The sequence below is a fragment of the Rutidosis leptorrhynchoides genome, chromosome 2, assembly GCF_046630445.1.
Source record: "Rutidosis leptorrhynchoides isolate AG116_Rl617_1_P2 chromosome 2, CSIRO_AGI_Rlap_v1, whole genome shotgun sequence".
Taxonomy (NCBI): domain Eukaryota; kingdom Viridiplantae; phylum Streptophyta; class Magnoliopsida; order Asterales; family Asteraceae; genus Rutidosis; species Rutidosis leptorrhynchoides.
This window is the reverse complement of record NC_092334.1, coordinates 541961137-541974436: the sequence shown is the minus strand read 5'-3', so window position 1 is coordinate 541974436 and position 13300 is coordinate 541961137. Positions and strand designations below refer to the sequence as shown.

The 13300-nt window shown below is 33.1% G+C and overlaps 1 protein-coding gene across 1 annotated transcript; it reads right to left on the bottom strand.

Moving 5' to 3' along the window:
• Positions 1–8438: 8438 nt before the first annotated feature.
• LOC139893021 (uncharacterized) lies at positions 8439–12162 on the bottom strand. Its single transcript, XM_071876158.1, has 9 exons — positions 11925–12162; positions 10543–10710; positions 10296–10339; positions 10130–10183; positions 9508–9756; positions 9351–9413; positions 8817–8885; positions 8651–8696; positions 8439–8562 (listed from the first exon to the last, which is right to left on the bottom strand). The coding sequence occupies exons 1-9, from the start codon at positions 11956–11958 to the stop codon at positions 8495–8497; spliced, it is 795 nt and encodes a 264-aa protein (XP_071732259.1). The 5' UTR covers positions 11959–12162; the 3' UTR covers positions 8439–8494.
• Between the last annotated feature and the right edge of the window lie 1138 nt (positions 12163–13300).

The window sequence follows — 13300 nt, the reverse complement described above, 5'->3', positions numbered from 1 at the left end:
CAAACAGTTACGGATAAAATTATTCAGAAAAATCTCATATTTTTAGATTAAGTACATTTATTTATTTCGGTCATTAACTGTGTAAAACCTGATAAAAAAATGTTCGTCTATTATTTGTTTTTATTTTCAAGTAATATGTACGGAGTGATAAATCTCAAACTAAGAAAGTAAAAATATTTTTATCCAATCTAAAATTTACATAATCTATTAATGGACCATCGTTAATTTTTATATTATCATAAGTCCGTATTTAACTTGTTTAAATATCAATTGAATGATCATCGTTTTAATATCGTTTAACAATTATATTCAAAATACATTATATTTATATAATTACGTTTTTAATATCAAGTTTTAATTATATCTTAAGTTATTTTTTCATAATAATTAAATCATGTAATAGTTTATAATTAAAATTATTATATATAATTAATTATTTATATATACATCTATTTACAAATAATTGTTCGTGAATCGTTGGAAATGGTCGAGGTTAACTGAATTTATGAAAACAGTTCAAAAATTTTGAGACTCAACTTAACAGACTTTGCTTATCGTGTCGGAAATATTAAATCATTTAAAGATTTGAATTAAAAATAAGTCAAAAATTTTCGGGTCATCACAAAAGTTGATGTAACTAATCGATGTTATGCTATTTGAGCAGACATTGAAGCCTATGATATCGATACGAAACAGAACAAGGTGATGGTTACAGGGAATGTAACAAATGAAGATGTGATCAAAGCATTACAGAAGATCGGTAAACAAGCTACTAATTGGGAAGATGATCAACAAACCACTAGCAAGTGAAGCAAAATTAAAATTAATTTTACTCTAATACTTGTTTCGAGTTGTTTATTGAGAGTGCTATAGGTTGATGATTATTCAAGATTCATTTGTCAAAATTTTGAGATCATATAAAATCGAGCGTATTATAGTATTCATTTCTACTAGTATTATCTAAAATCTAAAAGAATATTCGAACATCGGTTGAATTTTGATGTAATAATGAGTTTCATATAAAGTCCGTGTAATGATACATCTATATAAGTTCTAATTCTCGTTCTGTAATAATTTAGGAGATTTTTTTTACTCAAATGTGTGTCATCTCGAGTTCAAAAATAAGAAGAGAAACAAGAAAGGGGTAAATAAGATTAGTTAGTGATTTGGTTGAAATTATGAGTTCGAGTCCTGTTGTGAACAAAAATGGGTGTGTGTGTGTGTGTTTGCGGTTCCCAATGAAAAGGTTAGTCAGCTATGCTCTTGAGTAGGAAGGAAAAGGAAAATGTATAAAATCTTCTTTTCTTTCTAACTTTCTGCTAACCTGCGTCAATGCAAAACCACCACACTCGTGCTACAACCCGATATGATATCATTTTAACATATAAACTTATGAGTCACTTAGAACTCTAAAGCCAATTGTTTATTGAGAGTGCTATAGGTTGATGATTATTCAGGATTCATTTGTCAAAATTTTGAGATCATATAAAATCGAGCGTATTATAGTATTCATTTCTACTAGTATTATCTAAAATCTAAAAGAATATTCGAACATCGGTTGAATTTTGATGTAATAATGAGTTTCATATAAAGTCCGTGTAATGATACATCTATATAAGTTCTAATTCTCGTTCTATAATAATTTAGGAGATTTTTTTTACTCAAATGTATGTCATCTCGAGTTCAAAAATAAGAAGAGAAACAGAGAAAGGGGTAAATAAGATTAGTTAGTGATTTGGTTGAAATTATGAGTTCGAGTCCTGTGAACAAAAATTGGTGTGTGTGTGTGTGGTTCCCAATGAAAAGGTTAGTCAGCTATGCTCTTGAGTAGGAAGGAAAAGGAAAATGTATAAAATCTTCTTTTCTTTCTAACTTTCTGCTAACCTGCGTCAATGCAAAACCACCACACTCGTGCTATAACCCGATATGATATCATTTTAACATATAAATGTATGATTTACTTAGAACTCTAAAACCAATTGACATTAAAGAGAGGTTCCCATAGACTTATATATTGACATTATTTCTTTCTTACTTTCGATGTGGGATGGTTTTCATCTTTTTTATAACCGATTATACTCCAACAAAATCTATAGAACTCGAGAACATACAGCAGTCCAGGTGCATGTAATCAGAATATCATGTACTTAACAATATTGGAAAAGACTAGTGGACCATCCTAAAAGCTTCAACCGTTGAGTAAAAACTTTTGCACCAGGATAACCCATGTTTGATGTATAAAAATTATATGGAAACAAATAATATGTACTGCTTACGTAGTATTTTCGTGTAATTAGCATAAGAACATATGCAACAGATGACCATTATAGTACATCCTCTCGCATACAAAAATATGACAAATACAACTTATAAACTTTCTAGTTAGCGAAATTAATGATCATTGTATTGTTGTAGCAGATTTAAAGTTATTTTCAACCCACACAATTGGTTAAACAAACATTTTATTAAGTTCACATGAATGACTTCACATCATATATAGTCACAGTTTCACACAGCTACAATATAACGGGCATAAAACCTTTTAAAACAATCAAAATGCATTGCAAACTTACATTGTAGACATTTAAGTGTCATCTCGCCTGACACACTTTTTGAACATCTATCGCAACGAGCATCCATTTCAATTCCTCGAACAAATGAAAGAGGGTGTTTGTGAACGAGAGCAAGGTTATGAATTAACCCGAACTTTATATTCACATACTTATCAACATTTTGATAAAATAAGGGATATGTTTCTGATTGACGTATAAATGGAGCACAAGCGGTATGTACAGACTGAACACACTCCTGACAATGATAGAAGGATCTACTAGGATCTAATGTAAATTCACAAATTTCACAAAAGTAATCACTTTTATGATTCTCGATTGGATAGTAACTCAACTTCATTGGGTGTTTATCAACCTTGTGTGTAATTGCCTCACTCAGAAATAAAGCACACTTGACGTGTAAATGAATATCGCAAACCTCACATTTGAACGCAAATCCCCAATAACAATTACGCAGACATAAACGACATTTCTTCCTGTTATTTAATCTAGTCTCATATATAGAAAGGAGGTGATTTGGGTGAGCCTTGTGTTGGAAATTTAGTGTAATTGAGGGATTTAATCTACACTTGTAAATGGGTTAGAAGGTACGGAGTGTACACCCATTAAGTGATAGATTACCCGGACGCGAAAGTGGTTTTCCATTATCACAAATTTGAGTGATTACGGAAGTATTATTCCTGCACTAGTGAAACATCTCCATCGTTTAGTAGGTGAAACATCTCCATCGTGGAGTTAGTGAAACATCTCTATCGTGGAGTTAGTGAAACATCTCTATCGTGGAGTAGGTGAAACATCTCCATCGTGGAATAATACTTGTTTTTGGGTGCCTATAAATATGGACTATCATTCATGAGAATAAACATACAAAAAATACCTTAATACTCTTATGCAAAAGAGTTCTTGTTTACTGCCAATAACAAGAACTAATCTCTGTCTTATCCCAAAGTGATATTCGTGTAACCCAGGCAATAAGGGTCGAATAATTACTTTCGATTGTTGGAGGTTTTATTAAAATTACGTGTAGGGTAAAATAATCGATAGCCGGATAAATCACTAAATCAGAAGCTGAATTCAATGTGGAAGGCTTATACTTAGAAATTTGGAGTACATAAATTTTATATCATCCCAAGGTAAGGTATGTACTCGGACCTGCTGAAGGTGAGGTTGAAGTCTAGCTTCTTAACAGTTCATTTGAAAAAGTGCAAGAGCAGGTGCATGACTGAAGTGAACTACCTATGTGAATGTGAAGTTTTGCCGCTTCAACAAAGCTTGGACTTTTAGCTTTGGAAACATTCATGAAAGGATATGGACACATGGCTAGTAAAGTGTCAAGATAGCTTTAGAGTATTTGAAAACTTAGGGGTATATTATTTTCAGTTATTCAAATGGGTTGAAGGGTTCAATTCTTAGAACACTCCGATTCTCGAATATTTGGAATGTGTAATGTACTAAGGTGACAATTCAATCTTCAAGATATTTTCATTTATGCATGAGTTTTTGTTTTAATTTGTTTAATTCTCATGAAACGAATTGCACTAAATTGGGGAGGATTGTTGGAAATTTAGTGTAATTGAGGGATTTAATCTACACTTGTAAATGGGTTAGGAGGTACGGAGTGTACACCCATTAAGTGATAGATTACCCGGACCCGAAAGTGGTTTTCCATTATCACAAATTTGAGTGATTACGAAAGTATTATTCCTGCACTAGTGAAACATCTCCATCGTAGAGTAGGTGAAACATCTCCATCGTGGAGTTAGTGAAACATCTCTATCGTGGAGTTAGTGAAACATCTCTATCGTGGAGTAGGTGAAACATCTCCATCGTGGAATAATACTTGTTTTTGGGTGCCTATAAATATGGACTATCATTCATGAGAATAAACATACAAAAAATACCTTAATACTCTTATGCAAAAAAGTTCTTGTTTACTGCCAATAACAAGAACTAATCTCTGTCTTATCCTAAAGTGATATTCGTGTAACCCAGGCAATAAGGGTCGAATAATTACTTTCGAAAAGTGATACCACGATTCAGTGATTTATCCGACTATCGATTATTTTACCCTACACGTAATTTTAATAAAACCTCCAACACCTTGTGAGTAACTCTTTCAGGTATAAATGCACAACAAACATCGACGCGGTATCCGCATTCGACACAACAATAAACAAATCCATTACTAGGTAATCTGCAAATAGCGCACTCAGCTCGAAAACATTAAGAAACTTAGGATTGATCTTTGGATAGTAAATCAAGGGATGTTTCGGGTGACCAGGGTGATTGTTTACTTCAACTGGAAGACGGGTGCACCACTCATGAAGTACAAAGTCACAATTCTCATCCTCATTGGCACATACATCTAATGGTGGCGTCATAATTGGTTTCGCACATCCATTACATAAAAGTTGAATCCTTTTCTTGGGTTATGATATGAAATATTTTTGGCTCTATAAGAGGTGGTTGTTGGTCGCGTAATGTTAGAAATTGGGTATGAATTGACTGCCGGATTCGTTCTTGAATCGTGTAATCACTGTCTCTATAAAGTATTTCGACCCTACGATTGCCTTGGTTGCACTAAATCTTTACATGGATAAGACAAGAACTCAATCACTGTTTTTGGCAACGAAATCACTGATCAAATTGTTAGAGAATATGTGTGTATTTTCTGTTTGTTGATGAATGCAGAATATGAACAAAAATGTCCACACACAAAAAAAAAACTGTTATAGAAACAGTTGGGAAATGAAAGGGTGTGTCCCTTCATTTTGGCAGGAAAAGACGTTATACCGAAACAGCATGTCTATTCGCTGAAAGGGTTCGAATGCACTTTTCTTAAGTAACGACTAGTGCAATTTCGGGACCCCAGCCAGGGGCGCTGCCCCTTGGACCCCGCCAGGGGCTCGCATTTTGCGCGACAGTTAGCAGCCAACTCTTACGGGCATGTACTCCACACTCTCCGAACTCGTTGTTAAGTATAACTAGTTAACACCTGCATTTAAGTAAATCGCAACTAACTAAAATGCACGTTGGATGACACTAAAATCACCAACACGTAACATCCGCAAGAAGTAGCGGATGTTCATGACTAATATGCTTTTTGATCACATCATTAGTTCCAAATGTCATTGATCGAGTATCTTTATAAAACAAGTTTTTTAATATACTATATGATTCATCGCGAAAGGGAAGGTGAAGAAAATCTGGGTACTCGTCCTCTTCATAATTTTTAATGAGTTTTCCGGTACTAATTAATTAATTTAATTTAATGAATGAATTATAGTAGCAGCTTATTTATAATGAAAAATCGATCGCCACAAATAAAATAAAACATAAAATATAACATTTATATTAATAAAACCTATGTAAGTAGATTAATAAGAAGTAATAATAAAGAGTATAAAAGTTATACCTGACAAACGAGTCAAGTTGATTTGATTTGGGTAATTGGTCAAAATGGTTTTGGGTTGAAATGGATAATAGGTCAAACGGGTCCTTATGGGTTGGGTTGGGTAACAGACTATTAAATTGGTCATAATTTTTTTCAACGTTCCGCGTTTCAGTTTCACATTTCTGTTTTTACATTATGATATTTATGTTCAACCCGTTTGACCCATTCACAAGAACCATTAGGCATATCTCTATTAAACTTTATGAATTGATACTAACTGGACTCGTTCCTTTATCATTTGTATAGGACCCAATATGTTGGAGGGAAACTCATTAGACCTTTTTTTTAAGATTTCGGGTTTACATTGGTAGGCGTTTTTTTCAAGACCAACTTGACCCAAAAGTTTAACCCAATTGACCCAAATTTGAGAGTATGAGTCTGAATTGCGAGGTGTTATAAAAGTAGGTGTTTGATAGATATATTTACCAGGAAATGTTAAGATGGACATGAAAGGCTCGCATGTGTTTGTTGCACAATCAAGATGGGCATAGTATCTGCACTTGCCACATTCATATCTCCAGAGATATTCATTGAAATAAAGATCATTGCATACCCTACACTTTGGATCAGCATAATATTGTATATATATTTTTCGAAAGGAATACGCAAGTGTGAGTGAGTGAGTATGGGAGAAACGATCATGTGTGGTTTGTTGGATAAGCAACCTTTTTGGTAAAAAGACACAATCATTGTGTATCAATGGGCTTGAAGGACAAACTACACATTGATAAAACAAACCTATATGTTTCTTTCCACATGCCTCACATTTGCATAATATTTGTTTGCCACTCGCAATACTTGCAAGTGGGTGCATATGGCTAGGGTGATGGATGATATTGAGTTTTAAATATCTTGTAGCACACTTGATGTGAGCATTAAATCTAGCAGAAGCATAATTAAATTTAAAATGAAAACCATCATCCGTTTCACAAATATTGCAATACCATATATCGGACGGCCTGGAGCCGTAAGGTGGTTGGGAAAGAATAAGAGTATGAGCTATGTCCGAAGCATGGTATTCCGTGGTTGTCGGAAGATGTTGACAAAACTTGTGAATCGAATAGTGATCACACTTGTAGTAATATCTATGATACCAATAAATTGTTTCTCCACATATATCACATTCACATTTAAAGTCTGGTTTTCTAACTAAATCTTTCTCGCCATCGTCATCATCTTCATCACTCTCTTCTTCGTAGTTTATATGCTTTGACCACATATTAATGAGATTTACTGGGTGTTCATGTTCAATGATCATCTTTTTCAATTTTTTAAGAAATTAAATAATAATGAGACACGAAAATGGATTTTAATTGAAAACTGAAAAGAAAAATCGTTAGTAACATAAGGATGAAAAGATCGAGATGAGTGATGACCTTTATTATAATTATATAAGTTAGCAAGTGATGCAAGTGTAACACGAATTTTTATTGAAACACGACATCTTTTTGATAAAAAGTGTAATGGTATGTTTATGTTACTTGCAAGAAATGGAATTGAATCTATACCTACCTTTGGGCTTTGGGCTTTGGGCGTTTACAAGATGATACTTTTCTTAATTTCCCACATATATATAAACCTATTTGCAAGTGACTGGCCTTATACATTCCATAACCCAGCACATTTTGAATACAAGACTTGATAACAACTTAATTAACATTAACCAACATAAATTAAGTTAAAAAAAGTTTCTAAGTTTGTCATTTTTCAGATGCCCAGTGGTCCTCGGGATATATTTATTACTACAATAATAAATATATAGATATAGATAGAATGGTATATGAGTGTTGATGTTGATGTAGCTAATCTACTATATGCTTTTTGAGCAGACATTGAAGCCTATGATATCGATACGAAACAGAACAAGGTGATGTTACAGGGAATGTAAAAAATGAAGAAGTGGTCAAAGCATTACAGAAGATCAGTAAACAAGCGAGCAATTGGAAAGAAGATCCAACAACAAATTACTAGCAAATCAATCAAAATTAAAACTTATTACCACCCAAAATACTCGTTTCTAGTTGTTAATCGAGAGAGCTATACGTTGATCTTGTAACCATAAATTATTCAGGACTCATTTGTCAAAATTTTGGGATCATTTAAAATGGATATAGGTATATTGTAGCTGAAAAATATGTTTTATATAAAGTCTGAGTAATGATACATCCTTCAAACTTTTCGTTCTGTATCAATTTCAAAATATTAGCATAAGAACATCTGCAGTAAATGAACATCATAGTACATCCTCTGGCATACAAGAATATGGCAAATACAGCTTATAAATTTTATAGTTAACGAAATCAATGATCATTGTTTTGTTGTAACAGATTTAATGTCATTTTCAACCCGCATAATTGATTAAGGTGAAAACATTAAACATGTATAAAAAGATTTAAAATCAGAAGCAAACCACAAGCTTTAGGGTTCTTCTTACCACGAAACCATTTAATAGTGATGAATGAATGCTATTTTACTTGATATTGATATCATGAAACGAGGGCAACACTGCAACAATGGGATCTCCATAACCAACTGCCTCTGCAGAATCATAAATTTGATATACTAAACAAAACAATCACAATTTTTTCCATAATTGATTGTAATTAAACTGAACCAGAGATGATACCTCCATCATCAAAGAGAATCTTTATGACTTCACCATCTGCGTCTGACTGTGCAATCATAATCACAAGATAAAGATATGATTAATATTAATATTATTATTATTATTATGAAGTTTTTTATAACCTGGATGCAAAAACCACTATGGATATTAATATATTATATCTCACCTTCACTGGAAGTTCAGTGCCAAACTGGTCCAGATAGCATATGGTTTGTCCTTCCTTTATAATGTCACCCTAATTTTGAAATCGTGTTAGTTATATGCAAACACAAATATATATATAGTTGATTTCATGTCAACTAGTGTTGAATATCAGTTATGTACACTACTAAATCAAGGTTTTCACTGTAAATGTGATTCTAGAGTATTCTTTATTCAGCTAGCAAAAATGCAAATCGATTTTCTTATAATCAAAATATCATATATCATATTATATATATCTCTTTAACCAAATAACATTTGTATTTTACGGATCTCATTTTCGAAGGAAAGATAACGAAAATGTACTACCATTTATATAAAGTAAGTATTTTGTGGATTTTGGGTGCTAATTTTGACCCATTTACATATGAATGGGTCAATTCGGGTTATGTTTTATCGCCAATCATGAGCCTATTCGTATACGAAATGATAAGTGATGTTTGCAGATAAATGAAACATCAAAAGGAGGCAAATAATGTTCACATGTTGCAAAAGTTACCTCTTTTATGAGCACAGGCTGCTTCTTCCCTTTGATTGTCCTGCTCTTCCGGAATGTTCCAACCTGAAAATACAAGAATGGGTTAATTACAAACTCAAAGAAGCTTTCTATAACATTGTGATGTCACAAGCACATATATCATGACACAATTTTGTACCGTTGGGCATGAGACAAGAACATATCCACCGGCACCAGAAGCTTCCAGTGCTGCCAATTTCTTTGATTTCTCCATTGGGATATTTGTAAATGGTGTTGTTTTTGATGAAGGTGGTGATGCTGAGGTGGCAGGGGCCGATTCGTTCATCGGTTTGCTAGGGATCGGTGGTGCTTCTGTAGGTGAAACGAGAGGGATGATGGGTCCCGTTGATTTAATGCTTCTCTTTAGATGCATTTCGAATCCGCCAATCTATGAAAATAAGAAAAACTTTATCAGATAAATTAATGGAAATTTAGCTCCTATGGATAATGTTCTATTTCATTAATTACTGTACTTAATAAATGAACTCAGTGTTGCAGAACTCGGAATTACTCGGCGAGTACTCGGTTTTTGCAACTCGGGGAGTACTCAGCAAGTACTCGGTCAAGCTCAGTCAAACTCTATCAAAAACAGTCAAACTCAGTCAAAGCTCGGTTCAAAATCAGTCAAAGTCAAACTTGGTCAACATCCGAGTATTCCCTGAGTTGCCGAGTACTCCCTAAAAATTCCCGACCGTGTACTCCCGAGTGGTGATTTTTGCAACCCTAAATAAAATGACAAATGAAAGAGAAAAGAAACTTACTTTCATTTTCAGCTCAGCAATTTGTGTCTCATCACAGACGCTCAAAAGCAGTTCCTGAGATAAACGATCATCGTATAAGTATAATAGTCAAATAAAATACATAAAAAGTGCACATCGTATATGTATAATAGTCAAAGTATGTATGATTATATATCTTACTACTCACTTCAAAGCCATTAGGAAAGGTTGAAGTCTTCTTCTCCACTGATCCTACAGATGCAAACACCCCACACATGATGATCATCAGTATTGTAGTAAAATAATTAAATAAAGAAACGCATATTTATCAACCAACGCATCAAATTGAAGAAAATTTGATGATCATATGCAACAATTTTGATTTAACTAGTTTTTATCGATCATGATTAACATAACCAAAGAAGTTGATACTGCACACAATGAAATACACTCACCATTGGTCATGTCTACTACGGAAACTTCAGATGATTTCACACACGACACGCGAGCCCTCGTTTGCTTTTTTTGAGAAGAAACAAGATTCAAACCAAATGTTGAACCTTGAACCACACCAGGTCTCTCAAATGATGCAGCACGCAAAGGTGCAACAGTGCCCACAGAATCTGCAATCACATGATTACATATTAATACAACTAAGTTTGTACAGTAATCTGCAGCATATCATGCTTTTTAACACTAAAGATGACAAAGATTATGTATAAGTTCCTCAAAGTCTGGTATGTATTATAGTATGTATACTTTAGAGAGTGTAGAAGACGAATTTATAATAACATTGTGAGTGCATGTATTTTAGAGAAGTAAGGCCTAACGAAACATGTATACACAAGTGTACATAAGAATGTATACCATAATGGTTAGAACTCAAAAATCACACAGAAACTAGGAGAACGGGCAAATAAAATGTCCCTGAGAACACAATGTTAAAAATTAAACTGATCTTCAATCGACCAAGACAATGTTAAAAATTAAACTGATCTTCAATCGACTAAGCCAATGTTAAAAATTAAACTGATGTTCAAACAAGACTCAATGAATAACAAACTAAGCCATTTAGTTTTGTGCAGTTGTTCACATTAACACTCATAACTAGCCCTATATGTGAGAGGACATGCCAGGAGCACAAGTTCCTTATCTAATTGCAAAAATATGTTAATTCAACATCATCCACTAAAATGTTGGTCATTAGAAATATAAAATCTAAGAACAAAAAAGTAATTGCACATCATTCACATTTCGTTTTGAAAAAGGAAGCCCATAAGTTTCACTTCAGAAGCCCATAGGTTTCCGCACCTAATATCCACGATCCAAGTTAACTACTAACTATAAGTCTATATTATTATTTTAAATATTTAGTAAATCAACGATTAGTAGACTAGTTTTCAAGCTGCTAACAAAACTGTCCCCTTCTGTCTAAAAAACATATTTAATTCGTGTTAAGTAATAGATACTTGATCTCATGCTAGGTCACATATGCAGCTATCTATTTCAACAAATTTCCTGATTAATCCAGTAGTTCTTCGCCTCTACAGAAAGCAATTAAAGCCTTTGCATAATCAGATCATATATATGCTTACGTAGCTTAAGCAATCAAATAATCAGAAGGCAGATTAACATCAATTTGTAACAGATATTATAGATTTAACAGCTCGGTCTCTGTATATAATCAAATCAAACATACTATATTCAATTATTGAAGCAAATTATCGAAACAACTCAAGGATCACATAAACAAGCATAATTCATAAACATATACTAGTATACTAGTACATTATAGAGATTAAAGAGTATGTATATACATGTGTATAACAGAACTTACAGTGAAAAGAGCGCAAGACAGCAGCAGAATCCATGAATTAAATATTAATGGACGAATGATAAAATTGGGGTAGGAATCAAAGTAGTAAGGTATAAGAGATGAATTAGGTTATATAGTTGAAGAAGAATGAAATTATAGATTTATATAAATAAATAAAATAAAAAATTAGTTAAAAGTGAAAAGAAAAATGTCCTTGTCTTTGTCTTTGAAATGTCCGCCTCGTCTCATCAGTTCCTTCACCCACCTCACTGCCTCACTAACTGTCGCCCCTCTCTATTTACTCTCATTTTAGACGTTCATGCTGACGTCGACCTACACTTGTTTTGACGTGGCACCTCTTTATTTGTTGATATGCCATATTCAAATAGTTTAGATTTTCTTTTATCTTTTCTTTTCTAGATCTTCAATGCTCATTAGCAAGGTTCCAAAATTCGCTATTCGTAGATTAATCGGTCGAGACTTTGGAAGGATTAATCGATAATTCGGGAATTAATCGGATCGTACTGTATACATTTAAATATCAAATTTCATAATTAATATGTGTAAATATAGAAAAAAATCATAAAATATAAAAATAAACTTTAACATAATTGTCTAAAATTGTTCAATTTGCTCCAAAACTATAAAGTTCTAGTTTAAATTCATACTAAAATGTTAACCATTTTTTACTTTGACCGACTTTCATCACCAAATTCGATTTTGACCCATCAATTGACGTTGACCGTTTAATTAAACGGATTTTTGGAATTCGGAACGGATTGCTCTTAATAATGATTAATCGGAGATTAATCGACGAGTAATCGGATTTTTTACAACACTGCTCATTAGACCATTCTTTACTCTAATTGGAATTGTTATGGTGTTGTGGGGAGATTTTTGCTAACGTAACATTGTTGTGAGATTGAGAGGACGCTGTGATAAAATATATTGTTGCAAGTGTTGTGGGTAATGTAGTAAAATATAATTGATATTGAATAAATAAAGAAATAAAAAAAGAAATGAAAAAAAATGTTGCTCAATCACAAATCACAACCATGGTTGTGCACATCGTGGTTTGTCCCACAACAATGACAACGATGACATTGACAACGATGCCATAGGGTCTTAGTAATTACAAGTGACACCTCTTTGTTAGAATTTCTCATTTTTCGATTTATGGATGCTTACGTACTCTCGTCTAAAATGTATTGTTTCTAAAAAAACACAATTTAAGCTTTTTTTGTTTGTCCTATGGTTATACACCAAAAAGCAATCAGAGTCTCACAGTAATATTTTTTTTTTTCTTCATTTAGAATCATTTTATTTTAAAAAAAAGTGCAATCGGAGTATCTTTATCTAACGACCGTCCAATTTGTCAGTTAAGTGTCGTCACGTGA

What these genes read in the sequence shown, in the direction of transcription:
- LOC139893021 (XM_071876158.1), bottom strand. Translation starts at nt 11,958, where the DNA reads ATGGATTCTGCTGCTGTCTTGCGCTCTTTTCACT. An exon ending in TGTCTTGCGCTCTTTTCACT is followed by an intron (nt 10,711 to 11,924) that starts GTAAGTTCTGTT and finishes ATGTGATTGCAG; the next exon opens with ATTCTGTGGGCACTGTTGCA. An exon ending in GATTCTCTTTGATGATGGAG is followed by an intron (nt 8,563 to 8,650) that starts GTATCATCTCTG and finishes ATGATTCTGCAG; the next exon opens with AGGCAGTTGGTTATGGAGAT.